The sequence below is a fragment of the Limanda limanda genome, chromosome 10 (genome assembly GCF_963576545.1).
Source record: "Limanda limanda chromosome 10, fLimLim1.1, whole genome shotgun sequence".
In the NCBI taxonomy this organism is placed as follows: Eukaryota; Metazoa; Chordata; class Actinopteri; order Pleuronectiformes; family Pleuronectidae; genus Limanda; species Limanda limanda.
Genome location: NC_083645.1, coordinates 9,765,909 through 9,784,156, shown reverse-complemented (window position 1 = coordinate 9,784,156; position 18,248 = coordinate 9,765,909). Strand labels below are relative to the sequence as shown.

The following is an 18,248-nucleotide window of genomic DNA, read 5'->3' as shown; positions in this document are numbered from 1 at the left end:
CACACCTGGAAACGTGCCTGATTACATTAGCATGTGCTACTCACAAGGGTAGAATACATTGGAAATTCACAATACATTACTTACATCTTGCAGCATGCATTGGATTTGCATTTCTCAGATGATGATGCTCAGAGTCTTTTGCCGTCTATCAGCTCCCTGTCTCATTTTGATGAATCCCTGTCGGGATCTACCCCAAATAGTGAAACTTAAGTTGTTCAGCAAAAAACAAACGCTAAAGGTTAGAGACATGTTGCGGAACATCGTTGAGCTCTAAGCAGTTAGACAGCCACATATTTCCCTCAGGTGTTAGAGGAGAGGGAGAGTCGGACATGTACAGGTGTTGCTCTGTTAACTGGATGTGTAAACAACAACTGTTTACTCACACTTTCACTTTATCAGCTTTATGAGGTGATACAGTCATGTCACTTTTGTGTTTCCCCCCTGGAAGCCCAAAAATAAATTAGAGCAGCTTTCAAGGTTTTGGGGCCAAAAGTGTGGTTTCCTAATCACATGTTCACTATCCCCCACTTTTAAAAACACTGCTTGGATTGGCCGTATTGAGTTATACTTCTTAAATATTTAGTGATTTCTAATTTGCATGACCTAAAAACAGTTCAACCTAAATTATTTCAAACAGGGATTTGTTTGGTACTGGATTCAAATTTGAGAAACACTGTTATCACCTCCACCAAGGAGTTTATGTTTGTATGTCTGTTAGTTAGTAGGTTTACACAAAGCTTCTTGACCGATTAAAACTTGGTGAAAGGAAGCAGTATGGTTTTTGAAGAAATGTCATTATGAGTAGTATAAAAATGGTTGTGGTTCAAAATGAAACCGTGTAAGGACAAATTAGAATATGGTGGGCCGCCACAGTCTAGATAGTTAATGAGAAACACGGCTTTGACATGGTGACATAGGGCATTAGAAGTATACCCTCCCAGAGTGGCCTCCTAGTTCATAGTCTTGTGTTCTAGTCACTGGTAAATCTTTGGTATATCTATGTCTTAGATGATTTCAACAAGACAATAATGAAAAAATAAATTCAGCGCTAATGATATGGATGCACAGCTGTATTCCTGTGCACAGCGCTGCTACTGAGCTTGTGCTTCTCGCCGCTCCCATTACTTTTCAAGTTAATGCAATAACACAGGCAGAGTGAATAAATGATTTATCATCGCCTTAACAACACTAGGGAATTACACTGCTACTTGGAGGATGTCTCTTACTGTAAGGAGACGGCTGAGTTAACGTCTCACCAAAGCACCGAGTTTGGCTCCTTGTGCAATAATGTAGGAGGAGCGGGAAGGTGGCGAGACGGAAACCAGTTCAAAAGGAAACAACCGGAGACAAACAGATCTGTGTTTGTCAGTCGCTCTGCTCGACCAGGGAGGAGGAGTGCTGCATGAGAACCAACACACACCCACACACCCACCCACACACACACACACACAAACACACTCTCACACAGCCGCCTTAGTTCCCCTAAGCACTGTCACACTGCAACTGGTGACCCGCTTTTACATACACACACACACACACACACACACATATATAGCTAACACGCTTTTCTGAGGAGTTTGTGTAAGTGTTTGTTTGTGTGTGTGTGTGTGTGTTTTGGGTGCATCAGTGTCTGTGCCAAGGTGTAGGCCATTGTTGTCTTTGCCAAAAACAAACCCCTGTCAGCTGTGGAGCGCAGGAGGAGACAGGCGGGGGAGCACAGCAGGGACGTCAGGGTGGAAGGAGAGAGAAAAGAGAGGAAAGAGAGGGAGAAGGAAGGAGGAATGACCGATTGATTGGAGGAGGATTAGACAGCTGTTTACTGCCATCTCTGGAGGCCAGCAGCAGTCGAAGCTGAGAAGTTTGTCAGCCCCTGGTGGTGCTATCCAATTTTACTTTTTCATCTCTGCTGCCATTTCTCTCTCCCTTCCTCTCTCTTTATCTCGCTCACTTGTAGCTGTGCAGCCGAACATTACACACACTCACACCAAATCGTATGGGGGGGGGCTCTTTGCTTTTGAAATATTCATATTCGATCTAGTTATTTCGACTTCTATCACGCGTCAGCTGAGATGAATAATAGCTTTTTCTTATATTGTTGTAGATGAAAACATCGCCATGTGATAAATGTAATCTTCTTCTAGACAAAGAGTTAATTGGCCACTTTACAGCAGCTGAAACACGAAAACTTCCTGCTGTTCTATGTCATATGTGACTATAAACAGGCTCTTGGTTTGCAAAAACATCAACTTAAGGATGTGGCCGTGTACATATTTTATCAGTGTAGGGATGGTGCTCGATATGAACCTGAATCCAATTCAAAATGTCTAGCATTTCTTCCCCACTTTGTATTACATCCAAACCACAGAGATTGGACTATATATGCTCCAAGTCCGAAGTGCTTTCACCATGTGTTCTTTCACTGCTCTGTGACCTCGGCCTTCATTAAACCTGCCATCAATCCTTTTCCTTTTTGCGGTTGGAAGGTGACATTTACACCCCCACTGTTGTGCTGCAGCTGCAGAAGCTCTATATGCTTAAGTAAAAAACGCTCAGTAGAAACAATATTGATTTGACTTAATCAGACTAAATAAATCCCTTGTTCTGAACACATGTTGGCACAATGCGTAATTGTAGTTACACTGCGACAGGTCACAGAGTTCGATGAGTCACAGACTGTGGAACACTGGGGGGAGACTGAGGACAAGCACTTGTCTCTTTATGATATCACAAGTTCTGTGTATTCGATGGACAATAGTTAATCAAGTAACTTGTCGCTCTCCCCTAATGATGCATTTTAACGTTGACCTTGGTGACATGTATTCATACTACGGAGTGTTCCACTTAAAGCAGTCGACCATGTACCGTTAACAACTTTGTAGGAGTTAGAACATGTGGGTGGACGTGTCCAGGTCTTCATTTCCAGATGCCTTTAGTGTCAGAAAGAGCAGTAAGAGAGATGTGAGGGGGGATTGGACAGATGTGTCCTTAATTCATTAGGTACACCCAGCTATTAATACTGCAGCTCAATACAACACTTGTAATAAATCCTCCTTCATGAAGGTTTCAATGTTCACTTCAAGTTTAAACTGTCTGAAAGATCATTTTAGACGATGTGAGCTGTGTAGCTGTGGAACTACGTTGCATTATGTTTCGGGTGTTGCTCTTATTTTGTCCACTCCAGTAAAAACAAAGAGAGAAGGCTGAACCACAGACTTACCTCTTTGTTTAATGTGATGCAGAAGAACAGCAACACAAAGTGCAGCCTTAAAATGATCGTACAGTGGAATCGAAATTATTACGATGAAAAACAATTCTTATAATTTGGATGAAACAGGAATGATGGTATGAATCTGGACCAGTTTCAGCAATATATGTAGTTTGGATATTTGGTAATGTGCTATTCTTGCTTACAACCTAAAGAGGGTTTACCACTATAGACCTCATGTATGGATGCTGAGGTTTTCGTTGTTGACATATATATACATGATACCAGTGCTGTCTGTGCGACACGTAAGAGAACCAACCACTTGCTCATGATTTCACTGAGCTCCTTGGAAATACATGTTGTTTTTCTCACTTCACAGTCGAAGCTTAACCTCACCCACACCCATTTGAGCAGTGCTGAGTGAACAAGTCAAAATACACACACACACAAACGCACACACACACACACACACCCTGCAGACAGCTCTGCATTCTCCCGACTGATTTTCAAAGCCTCGGCATCCATTCTGTGTTTGCTTTCCACTTGCTCCCTGGCTGCTCTTTCATCATCCACCCGTCATCTGAAAAGCATCTTAAATGATTATGTTTTAGCTTCTTCCTTTTTTTTTTTTACTCTCCGCACTTAATCTTGCCTTCGTGTTCACGCTCATTCTGGCTTGACGGTACAAAGGTGAATCATGAAAGCCTTTTTTTTTTGTTTCAGATTTGTGTCATTTTCATTGCGTAAGCCGCACCACTCTTGTCAGGGGTCCCGATATGTAAGGCAACATGATTTCTGCTGTTCCTCTTCTCGCCGGCTTCTCTTGAGGTGAAGAGGCGTGCAGAGAGGAAAGACAGGGATTTGACTCAGGGGAGTTTGCGCAAAGAATCTTTTTTTTATTAAGTGCAATTAGGAGCAGTGGCTAAGTGTTCTCCTCTGCCTATTAATCCTCAACAAATAATACGCCTGGTTGCACGAAACATATTGGCAAATTTCTTTAAGTGAGATTAATTTGGCCGGCAAGAAGCTGAGTGGGCCTTTGTGGAACTGGTTATCTTTCCTTAGCACATTGGACTAAGCTCTCCAAGCCCGGTGGTATGAAGGGTGTGTGAGTGCGGAGGGAGTGTGATGCAATGTAGGTCATGTGGATGGTGTGAACATCACACACTTCTTAGATCGATTTTCTTGATTCTGTGCAAAAAACTTGGCCAGGAAGAAAAAGACTGACGCTGTTTATTTACCAGGTCACCACGTTTATCAGGAATAAAAAGACCACGCAGGGAAATTGTATGAATTGAAATATATGATTGTGTGAACATGCTGGGTCTTTTATGTGTCTATTCCTGTCCAAACCAAACATGCTGCCCCTCTGTCGTCAGCTCTCTGTCGGGACGCATCGTCGGAGGCGTGTGGTGGTTCTTCACCCTTATCATCATCTCGTCCTATACTGCCAACTTGGCCGCCTTCCTGACAGTGGAGAGGATGGTGTCTCCTATAGAGAGTGCCGAGGATTTGGCCAAGCAGACGGAGATCGCCTATGGAACGCTGGATGCCGGCTCCACCAAGGAATTCTTCAGGGTGAGAAGCAAAATACAGACTCCAACCTGCCTGTTCAATGCTCAAAATTACAAACTGCAATGTTGGATTACATACGTGCATAATTTCCAGTGATTCCCTAGTAATAGACTGTATTTATATAACAGCTTTTGAGACTTATCAACCACTAAAAGCCCTTCACACATTCATGCTCACATTCAGCGCTACTACATGCAGCGCTACTTTTTGCTTTTGTCGGCACAACCGTCACAGGCAAGTCTGGGTTTAGGACACACTGTACCACTGAGCTTCTGGTTAGTGTCGACTCTTTCTTATATGTCTGGGCAATGAATAACTATCCCAATGTGAATTTAATCAGTAGGAATGTAACAATGGTTTTTGATATATATTGATAGAATTTAAAAACCCTGTGAGGAGCTATAACACATGATGTTCATCAAGTAAAAAAAAAACATAACTTTCCCTCAGGAGCAAAAAAAATCTGTAAATTGTAAATAAATTATGTGACAGTTACTATGATAATTATTAAGATCGACCGATATGAAAATGTTATCGTTGGCCCTTTCATCCAGTGTTATCCTTCTGAGCCGCATCCAGCCCCATGTGTGCGGAATCCAGCTTGGGAAAGTTTCTGCCTTTAACAATGAATTATACAACTGTAAATACACATTACTACAGAAATAAATGTATTCAGTGACCGTAAATACAATCAGTAATGGGGTTTTATTTGATAAAAAGTGTAATTTTTTTTAATACAGTAGTTTACAGTTCTAATGCTGCTTCTTTCGCCATCTTCCTATCTCACTGGTTTCCCCATGTGGTTTTCAGAGGTCTAAGATCGCCGTGTTTGAGAAGATGTGGTCCTACATGAAGGCGGCTGACCCGTCCGTGTTCGTCAAGACCACGGACGAGGGCGTGATGAGGGTCAGGAAGTCCAAGGGCAAGTACGCCTACCTGCTGGAGTCCACCATGAACGAGTACATAGAGCAGAGGAAACCCTGCGACACCATGAAGGTGGGGGGGAACCTGGACTCTAAAGGTTACGGCATCGCCACGCCCAAGGGCTCTCCTCTCAGGTAACTGCGCCCCGGCCCCCGCAGCGTGGCTGGAGGCCATCCAGCTCATGCATGGCAGTCATCTGTCATCCCTTCATTTGTTCACACAGCTTGCTTCTTGTTGCATCTTGGATTGATGAGTTCCTCCTTTGTGTGACATTACATGCATTTTGATTTATTCATGCTTCGTTAATTATCTTGTAACATGTCCATATAACAATTTTAGTTTCTTAGACTGTTACATAATATGGAATGCATGCCCTTACTTTAACAATACTGCATCCAACTTTTTTTCTGCTTTTGTTCATAGTTTGCACTCATCACACAGACATTTACATCGTCTTCTAGTCCATCTGCACCACTGAAGATCATTCATGTTGGTTTCTGCACATGTGTGTACTCACCCAGCCTGTTCAAAGCTGACTTTTGAGCTCTGGCAGACGTGGGAAGTAGGACAGTGAGATGTCCCACTCTTGTTTTATCTTGCCCTTTATTTATACTCTTCTTCATGAGTCTTCTGTAAACCTGTAGTATCAAGTAAAGACACACACGCTAAATGTAAATGTATGTGTCAGAGGCTCTGTTCAGACCTGGTATCAAAATGTGTATCCTGAGAACAGTTGTGATCAGATCTCACTTCCTCGCTCTATATGAAAATAATCCCGTATGTCATTTGTGTTTGAGAAGACAGAATTACGTTGTTTTGCCCAGTCTGAGTTTAAAGATTTATCTTGTGTGACATATATGTAACGGTGTCTGCACAGGCAAGAGAGAGAGAGAGAGAGGTAGAGAGAGGGGTCAGGAGGGGCTGAAAATACAGTAGCAATCGTTATGTGGTTATCACTGTTCAGTGCGATGCCAACAAACAAATAACTGTATGGCCACTGAGAAGAGTAAAAATATGCTTCATAGTGAAATCGTCAACTGAGTAGACTGTCCTTCAAATGTGGCCCAGGATGCATTTGTGTTCACTCAGCGAAATGAATGTGTCCACACCACCAGGTCTGAACCAGGGTCATAGACGAGCAGGGCCCCAGGAGCAGGAATCACAGCCAGAGTGTGTATGGCTACATCTCTTATGGCTACTTTCCCACTTAGGCCAGGGCTCACACCTTGAATGTGAAGTCAGCTGAGTTGAATTAATATTTCCAATGTGATAATTGCTGTAATGAATGATAATTCATAATTGATTCATTTCTTCCGCTGATGTCCAAGAGCAGCAGCTGCCATTTCACATTACATTACAACACCTTAACCAACATACAAAGTTCTCCAGCTCTGACAGAGAGAGGGAGAGAGAGAGTGCACAGACGCTGGTGGCATCTGAAGCTTTTAATCTGTCTCTAATAGGCCTCATTCATTTTAATGAAAGGAGCCATATGGGGAAGTTTCACTCAGATTCGCTGAGGATTCATCCGGGGTTCCACCTTGGTTGACAGCCAAAGGTCAGAACACCAAGAACTAGAAATGTTTCCCATGTTTACGCAGAGGCTCCTTATAAAATTCCTACAAATTGGATTTCATGCAGCGAGTTAAGTGCTGTTTTAGTAATGAGACAAGTTAAATCAATCTGCTCCCAGGTCAGATTGGTCTAAACCTACAATGTACCAATGGGATGCAGTGTTAAATTGCAGAGGATGTCCCTATCACCTCCCTCTATCTGTTACTTAGCATTCATGTGTTTTACCTGGACTGCCACTTGGTCCATTCACAGATGTCTGATACTGAGTTTGATTGACAGATGACAAATACGTCAGATTTTTGTATTTAAAGGATGGAAAAGTGATTAATTCAAATGTTTTTACTGTTGAAGGAGAAGTTGCAATTGTCCTGCTCACCCAGAATCAGACATGAGTGAATGTGCTGTGAACTCAAAGAGTTGGATTCAGTTATGCCAGCAACGCATCGTTAATACATACAAGTGCTGCATATAAGAGAAGCACCACTCTGACTGTTTCTCTCCAGATGCTCATGCATATACCTAAAGCAGTGCAAGTTGACTGTACTTTAACAAAAGCTACACTTATCAAATGAGTTTTTGAAATGTCACGACTCTGCAGCCACATTCAAATCATTCATTTATAATTCACAAGTGCAGAGTAACCAGTGCTAGAAAGTAAATTAACTCAGGTACTGCTCTTAAGTGTAAAATACGAGGTGCTTGTTCTTGAGTATTTTCTTTAATGCTACTTTTCTTCATGACATTCCAGAGGAAAGTACTGTCCTTTTACTAAACAACGATTATCTGACAGCTAACGCTTCTCCAAATTTATACTTGTACACAAAATAAAATATGGAGAGTTTGGTAATATGATGTTTTGTTGAAAATTTAAGCTATTGTGCATGAAATCATAAGTTGATTAATCAATTTGCTGAATGAATTCCTTATTAGATGATAATGTCATTTTCAAATCTAAAAAGTGGTTCCAACTTTAAATTAATTTACTGAATGATTGAGATTGACTATTTTTAGAAAACATAGAGAGATAATAATGAGAATTTGTATTTGATTATTCCATAAGGAGCATAATAGTTTTGCAGCTCTAAATAAATACACTGTAAAAAACAACAGTAGTAAAATGCTGCTTGGACATAAATGATTATCTAATGATAGAATAGTAAACCATTAGAGTTCTTGAGGACTACTGACTTGTGATACTTAATATAAAATAATTGTTTTACTTGCATACTTTTACTTGAGTAACATTTTCAATGCAGTACCTTCAAATCAGTAAAAGATCTGAATACTTTAATGATAATAATTTAACTCATCAAAATTAGTTCACTGCAGCAATAGAATGGAGCAGTATAGAAAATTGCACAGAGTATATATAATGCAGATCTGTCACTTGATACTGAGCCCAAAGATCTGAGCGCTCTACTGAATATATTAATACATTATCTTTTATTTATTCTTTTGCAGTGCTGGTCTAACTGAAATTAGCGCTTTGGAAACAAAGATACTCAAATGACATAACTTTTCATTCTACAGGACTTTCTTCAAAGAGCTATTCATCTTCCACCAGCATACCTGCCTGACTGTTTCCCCCCCATTCCACCTCACATAAAGTGGCCTCTCTGACATCTGACCACACTAACCACCGACCTGCAGGTCTCCAGATCATTCATGTCCACACACTTTGACTTCTTTCTTTCCATCTGAGTCCACTGGCCGAGAAAGAATTCAGAGGTTTTACCAGCTCCGAGGATACTTGTGTTCCCTAAGGCTGTGTTGTGCACTCAAGGTTTAGGGGATAAAGACTCTTCTCCACTTATCTGATGATGAGAAAGGCAGAATGTCACCTAAATAAAATATAGCTGCAAAGATTGACTGATTTGAGGGAAAAGATAAATCTGGCAGAGGCTCTAATCTTTACTTGTTTTATGCAAATTTTTGATTGCAGATTCTGCCTTTCTGTGATTTGCGAATGGAGAGAGTCTTTGTTCCCGGGCAGTCAGCTAAAGGAGATGCACACATGCTCACCAGAAAGAGAGAGAGCAGTGTTTGAGGAGATGCTTTGGATGATGAGGAGGTTCAGGTGGTTTCAGGACGTCACCTGTAGCTGTTGCGTCTCCTTTCAGCCAGATACCAGAGAAATAACTGGTGTGGAAGTGAAACGTTTAAAGCCTCATTCGTCTTCGCTGATGGCTCTAAATTAATCAACAGGGGCTTCCACATGTACAAGGATGCTGTTAGGGGGTGAATATTGATAGGTTAGTTACCATGGAAATCTGTATGCTGGTGCCACTGAAAGGAAATTACCATCTGTGGACAGAATTCAGTATCCAAATCATCTCCATTCATTGTGTCTGCTCTGTCTCCCTCTGAGGCCCTTGCTTGGTAAAACCTGACTCTACGACTGTATGGGTGCTCAGCATTTCAGCCCCAACTAACATATTTACATCTGAAGCCGGTACTCCTGCCTCATATCAGTAGTTACATGCAGGAGGGTCTCGAATAGTCAAGTCAGTGTTACCATAATCACCACCACCATGCGACCAATCTTCTCTTATATCTGTCCCATAGAGTGTCTCCTAATGATTATTGTTTGATATCATTTTCAAGAAACCCAGTAAACTTGGCAGTGTTAAAACTGAACGAGCAGGGCCTCTTGGACAAATTGAAAAACAAGTGGTGGTACGACAAGGGCGAGTGCGGCAGCGGGGGCGGGGACTCCAAGGTCAGAGCCAGTATGATGAACCCTGAGGGGTAACCCGCCACCACTGGGAGTGGAGGCGGGGACTGTGGGGAGACGGGGTAACCGGCAGGCCCACGCTGTGCTTCCACTCTGGCGACGCTGACCTCTGTGGCGTGGGGAAAAAGCAGAGGAGCTGTGGCGAGTGTGGGGATGTAGTGGCTGAATTTGAAATCCACAGAGATGAAACTTTTTGATCATCTCCTTTGCTGAAACAAAAGGAACAACAAGTATTTCAAATTGATCAAAGTCTCAAATTAAACCAGCTGGGTCCCCCATGCTCAACGATATGTAAGACCACACATTACATTTAGTGAAATTATCAATTGTGGCCATTTTCTTCCAACAAAAGATTGTTAAAATAATTGAGACATTCATTATGCAAGGATAAGCAGCGTGCCGGTTACCCAAAGTGATATAGTAATACACATCTACTGCCCTAGGGAGCAAGCCAACAAAGATAGATGGAGTATTAATGCATATCACTTTAACTCTGATGTTTCTAATGATTTTTATGCTTCATGTGTATGTGTGTGCGTGTGTATGTGCTGTGTGTGTGTGCAATGTTTTTTATATATATTTATATATAAGCTCAAAGCATTAACGTGTGTATGTATTTGCTGCTCTATGTTTCTGAATTAATAACATAAAATAACATGGTATAATATGTTATTTATGTTATTTCCTTATGGTTTGAAGAGTCCCAGTAAACCTAGCGGTGTTGAAACTCAATGAGCAAGCCATCTTAGACAAACTGAAAAACAAATGGTGGTACGATAAAGGGGAGTGTGGCAGCAAGGACTCCGCAAGAAAGGTTAGTCTCCAACCCAAACCTGTCACCTCACAGCACCTCCTATAGCACGACCCTGCCCTGGTCCTAGAACAGCCCAAAGTCCTGCCCCCAGCCCCCGTCACACTGAGCAATGATCCACATGTGACTATGAGAGCACCACCATACTGGTTTGAATATAAGACAACCCCAGGTTTTATCAGATAAACTATTTTCAAAATGTTAGATTTTAAGATATAGTATGTTACCTTTAATTGAAAGTGCGGTAAATCACAAAAAAATCTACATAATTGCAAAAAAATTCTCAAGTTATGCTTGAGTGAATAAAATACAGCTTCAGAAGCACAGTACACTTTTTATTTACTGGTACAAATAGTTAAATTAAACTCTTTGGCTTCAGTTAGAAAAGTGAATTCATATTTTAAATTCCAATAATCAACTTGAAACAACCTCAATCCTCAAGCCTCCACTATTACTGCTGGTCTCTTACTACTGCTGATAGCTTTATTGATATTAGCTTCCGTTCCTATCAGTACTGCAACGTATACTCCTGCTGCTGAGAGTGAATGGTGTACACTCATGGTATCAGCATTAAGACCTTTTTATCACAAATGTAAAGTATTGTTAAATTAGTGTTTTATTTTTTATTTTAAGCAGTGTTTTATTTGGCTTTTTTCTATATTAAAAAATGCCTTAGGCCTACTAAAATGTTTAGGGTTAATCCATGCAGATATTACACTGCTCGTTCAGCATTACTTATACATGCAGTTTGAAGTAACATTTCTGTAGTGCACAGTATTAAAAGATAATATTTTCTATTGAATATGTAACATTTTAGTCCTCTTATGCCACGTCTCTAACTGTTACAAATGTATTTCCCAAAACGTCGTCTTATATTCGGGCCAGTACTCTGGTGGTTCTCAGGTGTCTATTTCCTATCACTGATGAGCTTGTGTTGTCAGAGATTTAATGTTCGTTACCAGAGTGTACATTAATATTGTCTGTTGAATTGAACTGTTATTCAAGCTGTTATACGCACAGAGAGTACATTTACAATATAGGTAGAATAAATCCTCCTGGGACAGATTGTCCGACCGCCCCCCAAGACACACAGATGCATACACACAGTGTTATGATGACCTTGAGTTTGTACTGTAGATTAAATATAAATCACTCTGAAAGCAATTTGTTAGAATAAATCTCCCTCACGTGGAGAAGGAAAAAAGACAGGAGGACACAGGGTGAGACGGATGATGAGATGAAGGCGTTGGACTTAACTGAACCTCTGGAACATGTTGAGCAGTGGCTTTTGCTCTCTGGCTCTAAGAGAAATTCTTCCCCCAACTCTCACTGAAGATGGTGCATGTGCCCCCCCCCCAAAGTCACACAGTCTTCTACTGTGCTTGCATGCCTCCGTGGTTGATCCACTGTCTCATGAAGCAATTCCCCCCGACAGAAAAGCTCTTGCTCTTTGGCTCAGCTTCCTCTGTATGTCTTTGTAATGTCGGCTGGCCTCCTGATCTGTCAGCACTTTTCCTTAGCCCTGCTCATATTTCCATATAGTTTTAGTGCAGGACTGTCAAACTGTGTGCTATGATGGGCTTTGTCTCTGGAGAAAATATGACAAATGATCGGAGGATGACTTTTTGAAAATCTTAGCACAGTTTAAGGCTCATATAAAGGCAATCTTTGATAGTAACATTTATCAGAATAGATTTTCTGCGGCGGAGAAAAATACATGTTAATCACAGAAATACAGTCAGTCTTTCATAGCAGCTTCAGAATGAGTTAGATGTTTCACTGTCTTGAAATGGGGAAGATGGAGCTGCTTTCATTCCCACTCCTTACCCTGAACCCCCGTTCTTTCTCTACATGTAACTTTGGTGAGTGGGCAGGATCTCCTCGTATTAGTGCGTTACTGACTGTCGCAGCATAAAAACAAATACATAAATCAGAATCCATCCAGAAAGTAAAGAGTCATGCTGAGCTGTAGATCAGTTAAAAATACTTTGAAGTCATTACAACCCAGCGTTTTTCTCATATACTCAGCAAGGGAACTTTTAAAATGAAGCCAGGGATCCATGAAGAATATCCGCCATCCTATTGTATGTTGGAGTTCACCTAATTACCAAATTTGCAATGGAGGGCGCTGTTACTCAGTTAAATTTACAGTGGTGCTTTAAGGCGGTATACTTCAAAATTTCAAATCCCTGCAAATGCTTGATCACCTTCTTACCAAGAGTCCGAAGAGAATATTGATATGTGTCTATGTGCTAACCAGATACATGATTAGCACATAGAGCTAGTTAGATTAGCTAAATTTGAAACAGGCAAGCAGCTAGGTAGGTCCAGTGGTAACAAAATCAACCTGGCATCACCTTTATAGCTCATGTTTTATCTCATTTGTTATATTTGTGCAAAAAAGTCACAAAATAGTCTCTATGGTATCTATCTTCTCAATTTACTTTTTAAGAAAACTAACCGCGGGGTCAGGACAAGTGTAGTGTATTATCTTTTGTTGGTTTTATTTGTTTTATACATATTTTCGGAGGCTTTGTACAGCTCCAGGTGATAAACATAAATTTAACCTTGGAGGAAGAATAGTCTTTAGAAATCTCTGCAGACTCCCGAGCGATAGCACACAGTTTGACAAGCATACACGCCCTAGTAGAAAACCATTACTCATGTCACATAATCCAACTTCATATAACAGGGTTTATCTAAATACAACTGGACCCAAAGTCTGACTAAATGTACTCCAATGAAAATCTATCTGAGGGAATGGATACAGGAAATCCTGAACTTAAGTGGTAGGTAGGGATCACTGATAACCGGTGTTACCTACAAGCTCAAATCCATATTAAAGCATAATAAAGTGTAACCATCCTAACAAAATAGCTTTTACTGTGCCATTGATCTCAACAATTGACTTAAAGGCATTCCCCAAACAGATTTACAGGAAATAACATTCCCGTTAGCCCCAATTGCTCCATGATGCTAGTTAGGTTGACTGATTTAAATCCTAATCTTAAGGATTCCACTTCATTACTATTCTATAAATAGGTCTGAGCCATGCAGTAGAGAATAATGAGCTATAAAATAAAGAAAAGTCAAACTGAAGACTTGTTTGTGCTGTAGCTGCATGAATGCATGTTGTATTAATATACTTTCCTACCTGTTCCCTCACAAAATGCAATAATTTGACAGCAATTTTGTGTAATTGTTTCGAAATGTATAAGCAAGTTTAAAAAGTCTAGATCAAGGTATTTTTTAAATATCTATAGGGCCTGTCTCACAAAGCAACATCTATTTGAATCAGTGTCTGGTTTTGTGAACCAAATCTTACTCTGGTGATTCTGGAAAATGGTCTCGGAAAGCTGGTGACCACACAGCTACAAACACGTGTACATGAAAACACTAATATGTTTTTTTCCTCTCTTATTGTGAAAATAAATTCCAGGATGAATAATTATGAGGGGGGAAAATAGTGAAAATCTAAATGTTTCCCAGTGTTGTGGCTCACCGCAGGAGTCTGCTCTCTCAGATTAAAATTGACTTGATGATCGTCTGTGACCAAAATTGAACTTGGATAAATCACCAGGAGCTGATTTTCATTTGCATCTTCTCTTTTAATAAAAAAAAAAAAAGCCTGTTTTCTTATCATTAAGGCGCAGTCAGTCGCATGTGAGAGTGTCATCAAGGAAGTCGACTTGTATTCTTGGTTTCTGCTGTGATGGAAAATGAGTCCAACAGTCTACGTTCAATCAGAAAGAACGTAGGTGCAACAACATTGATATGCAGCAGCAGACTCGACTGTATTCGTGGCCTTTCTAACTCCCCACTGTACTTGCTGTTCTGTGAGAAGTTTTTTTTTTTCAGAAAGGTGGATAGCTAGCTGTGCTGCAATTATTAATGAGAGGTTTTTTTTTCCATTCCCATGGTGACATGTATCAGAAGATGAGTGGGTATTCCCAGTATTCATGTTAAATGATGTTTTGACCTATAATTAGGCCCTGCAGTGGGTATCAGGCCGTATCGTCGTACATTTAATGAGCCCTCCGACGGATGACACCATTTTCTATCTCAGCTTTAACATACTGTCAATCTGCCTTTGAGTCTATTTACACCATTCACTATTACCTGCTATTGTGCGGACAACGAAACTTGACAGTTTGAGTCTTTAATTTATGTCTGATATACTAATAACAATTTGTAGAGCACAACTGGAAAACAAATCTTCAAAATACAGAAAGAAGTACATAAATGGTAAATACGGAATTACAAGATTAGAGTACAAAAACAAACTGGGAATCAATATCTGTTATTGCTGTTACTTGTAGCTAATAAACCAGCCTGTAAAATAAATGATCTGAGTAATGAAACAAAGTCTTGTTACCAGTTTATATAAAAAGTTATAAAGGCTGTGACTACCTGTCAGTTAAACATGAGTGTGTTTTTGTCTAGTTAGGCTCCTGTTTGATTGTTGACTCATTTTCTCCTCACAGTCAATACGTTTTCACAATAGGCCTGATAATTTATTTAAAATAAACCTTTCATGTGAGGCGTTTTATTATACAAGTTATCCAGGTAACACATTAAACTGAACTTTGTGAGACAGGCCTCTAACCTGGGCTTTTATTGTTATTGTGTTATTTTGTGTTTTATGTATTTGTCTTGTTTTCTGGTCATATCCTTTATATGTACAGTATGTACTTGGACAGCTGTGTGTGTGTGTGTGTGTGTGTGTGTGTGTGTGTGTGTGTGTGTGTGTGTGTGTGTGTGTGTGTGTGTGAGAGAGAGTGAGAGTGAGTATATAAATACTGTATATGTGTGTGCGAGGCCTTGTACCAGTGATTCCTGTTTGTGAGGTCAATGTTTGTCTGTTAATATGTGTGTGTGTCACGTGTGTGTATCTGTCGAGTCTTTGGTGTCCCTCCACCTCGCTACGGCTTCTCAACACTCCGCTCTCTCCCCCCCCACAGGACAAGACGAGCGCTCTGAGCCTCAGCAACGTGGCGGGAGTCTTCTACATCCTGATCGGCGGCCTGGGCCTGGCCATGCTGGTGGCGCTGGTGGAGTTCTGCTACAAGTCCAGGACCGAGTCGCGCCGAATGAAGGTGTCGTCCGCGCGGGCCGCTGCCGTCTCAGCCGCTCAGGCCTTTCACTGCTCAGCATTAGACAGTGGTGCTAGCGCCCCCTACACTGAGCTGCAGAGCTACGGCCTGTACGCCAACAACACTGTTAAGATATAAGAGCAGAGCACAGCCACGGGGTAGGAAACGCTGTGATCAAGCCATAATGATGATGATGATGATGATGATGACATCCGCCTATTCACAACCCCGCCCATCTAACCTGTTATCACAGTAGGGCCTCTCAAGGCTTCCACCGCAGTGCAAACGCTCTCCTGTACCTCTCTCTCCCTCTGACGCTCCCTCGCTCAGTCTTTATGTCACTGACCTACAGTGTTGTCAAATCACTCAGGTTTAAATTGCCCTTATGCCAGTATTTTCTTCATGTTCTTTTCCTGTTTTAGTATCTCAAGATTGTTAAAATAAACCGTTTCCCTTTAGTAAATCTTTTAATTTACCTTTGGGGGTCATAAAAGAAGAGTTTACTCTATAATGTCTTCTCAAATCATCTCAATATGCAGTTTATTTTGTTGGACAATCATAGGGAAATTATTTCAACTTTGTCTAACACAGCACACATTACACTTTTCTATTTAATTTTACCAAAATGTTCATCCCAGGCCTCTAGTTAAATCATATTTCTAATAATCTTGTGGCTCACATTACAAAGTGAGGAAATGTATCCGTTCATCGTGGGTATAAAGGCAATTTGAATCGCAGTGGTATCATCAATCTACTTCTGTCGCTCTGAGCAAACCTCTCCGCTGCTCCTTCTCCTCTTTTTGCTGACTGTCTCGCAAACGCAGGGCCCATTGTGGTGAACATCCTTTATATGTATATCATAAAGCAGGCCTGCTGCGGCTAACATTTGTCCTATCACTGCTTTATAACCAAGAATAGTCTTAACGCAAAATGTTTGTATGTTCAGAAATCTCAAAATAACCTGTCGCGAAATACTTCTATTTGGAGACGTGAGGTTTCTCTTCCAGCAGCTGCAACATGTGCTGTTAGTCATCTCTGTCTCGTGGATCAATTTACAACAAGTTACCTTTGATTCATTCATCCAACATCAAAGCCACTCGATTATACTGTTCATGTAAACAGCACTAAAAAGCAAGGCAGGGCCAAAACGAGGAGTGATCTCCTACACGGGTATGTTTTAATCAGCCCACGGAGACACACCTGATCAGTATGCTGATGAGATTGGCGAGGAGCTTATTAGACCAGAGGTGCCTTTATGCTGTTTGGCTTGAAAGAAAGACAACAACGTCGTTCCAATTAGAGGGCGGCGTGATTCTCCGATCCGCCTGCAGTGCCCCACTCACCGGTTGCTTCAGGTTGCCCTCGCTTTCCCCAATTTATTCAGCTATTGAGTAAGGGAGGTAGGCAGAAAATGCATCACCACCATTAAGATGGCTTTCGGGCTCAGTGGCTTTTATTGTTGCCAAACTAGAGAACGGACCTATTAAACCAATGAGTGAAGGCTCGGCCGCCCACACGTCGCTCTGCACCTCCTGTTGCAAATTAGTTGCATCGGCCGGCATTTAATTTCTCTCAGGTCCAAATAAAGACGGTGAAAACTAGCACCCTATGACTCCAATCAGACCATCAGGCCTTTATGGAATCTTCTTGCTGTGCCAGCACCACATCGGGATAGGGACTCAACAGCTGCTTGTTAGCATGTATTCATAGAATAAAGAGCAGAGAAATTGCATAATATTCTGCAGACTAATCTTTATTGTTCTATAGCTGCAAAACCTTCTAAAGTATCTCTGTGTGTTGCTAATTCTGTTACATAAGCCGTCTCTGTGGTGATCAAGATTCCTCTAAGTTGAGATACATTGAAATCAGACCTGCAGACTAACTCTTAACTGTCTGTCTCCACAGCAATCCATCAACGACGCCATGCGCTGCTCCACCCTGACCAGGATGAGTGGCAACGGGAGCGGGGGCGAGAACGGGCGAATCCTCACCCACGACTTCCCCAAAACCGTTCAGACTCTGCCCTGCATGAGCCACACCGCCAGCATGGGTCTGGGTGCCTCCGGCATGTGATCATCACATGACTGTGCTGGCGGCGAGGAACGGGCAGGGTGGGGTTAAAGAAGAGCTCAAGACTCTTTAAGGACCTCGAAAAATCATGGCTGTCCACGTTGACCCATCTATTCTCCCGGCTGTCAATGCGCTCTGACTCTCTAAAGACTTAACTTTTACTGCCAAAATGCACTGTCGAACCGCTCCGGACGGACTATGAACAGAACAGAGACTTGTTTTTTTTGTTTTTTTTTTAAGAGTTGAAAAGAGATTCTAAAA

General features: G+C 41.3%; 1 protein-coding gene across 7 annotated transcripts in view; it reads left to right on the top strand.

Annotated features, from left to right (window-relative positions):
• The window catches only part of gria1a (glutamate receptor, ionotropic, AMPA 1a), a 50,472-nt gene extending 32,482 nt beyond the window's left edge, over nt 1–17,990 (top strand). For 3 of the 7 annotated variants that reach the window (XM_061079382.1, XM_061079380.1, XM_061079377.1), the window contains 5 exons: nt 4,585–4,783; nt 5,591–5,838; nt 9,884–9,998; nt 15,786–15,920; nt 17,823–17,990. In XM_061079382.1, the coding sequence (XP_060935365.1) occupies nt 4,585–4,783; nt 5,591–5,838; nt 9,884–9,998; nt 15,786–15,920; nt 17,823–17,990 (865 nt within the window). Of the gene's footprint in view, nt 1–4,584; nt 4,784–5,590; nt 5,839–9,883; nt 9,999–10,712; nt 10,828–15,785; nt 15,923–17,794 lie in introns of all 7 variants that reach the window. The other 4 variants (XM_061079383.1, XM_061079381.1, XM_061079378.1 and 1 more) reach the window with 3 other exon arrangements.
• The last annotated feature ends 258 nt before the right edge of the window (nt 17,991–18,248 follow it).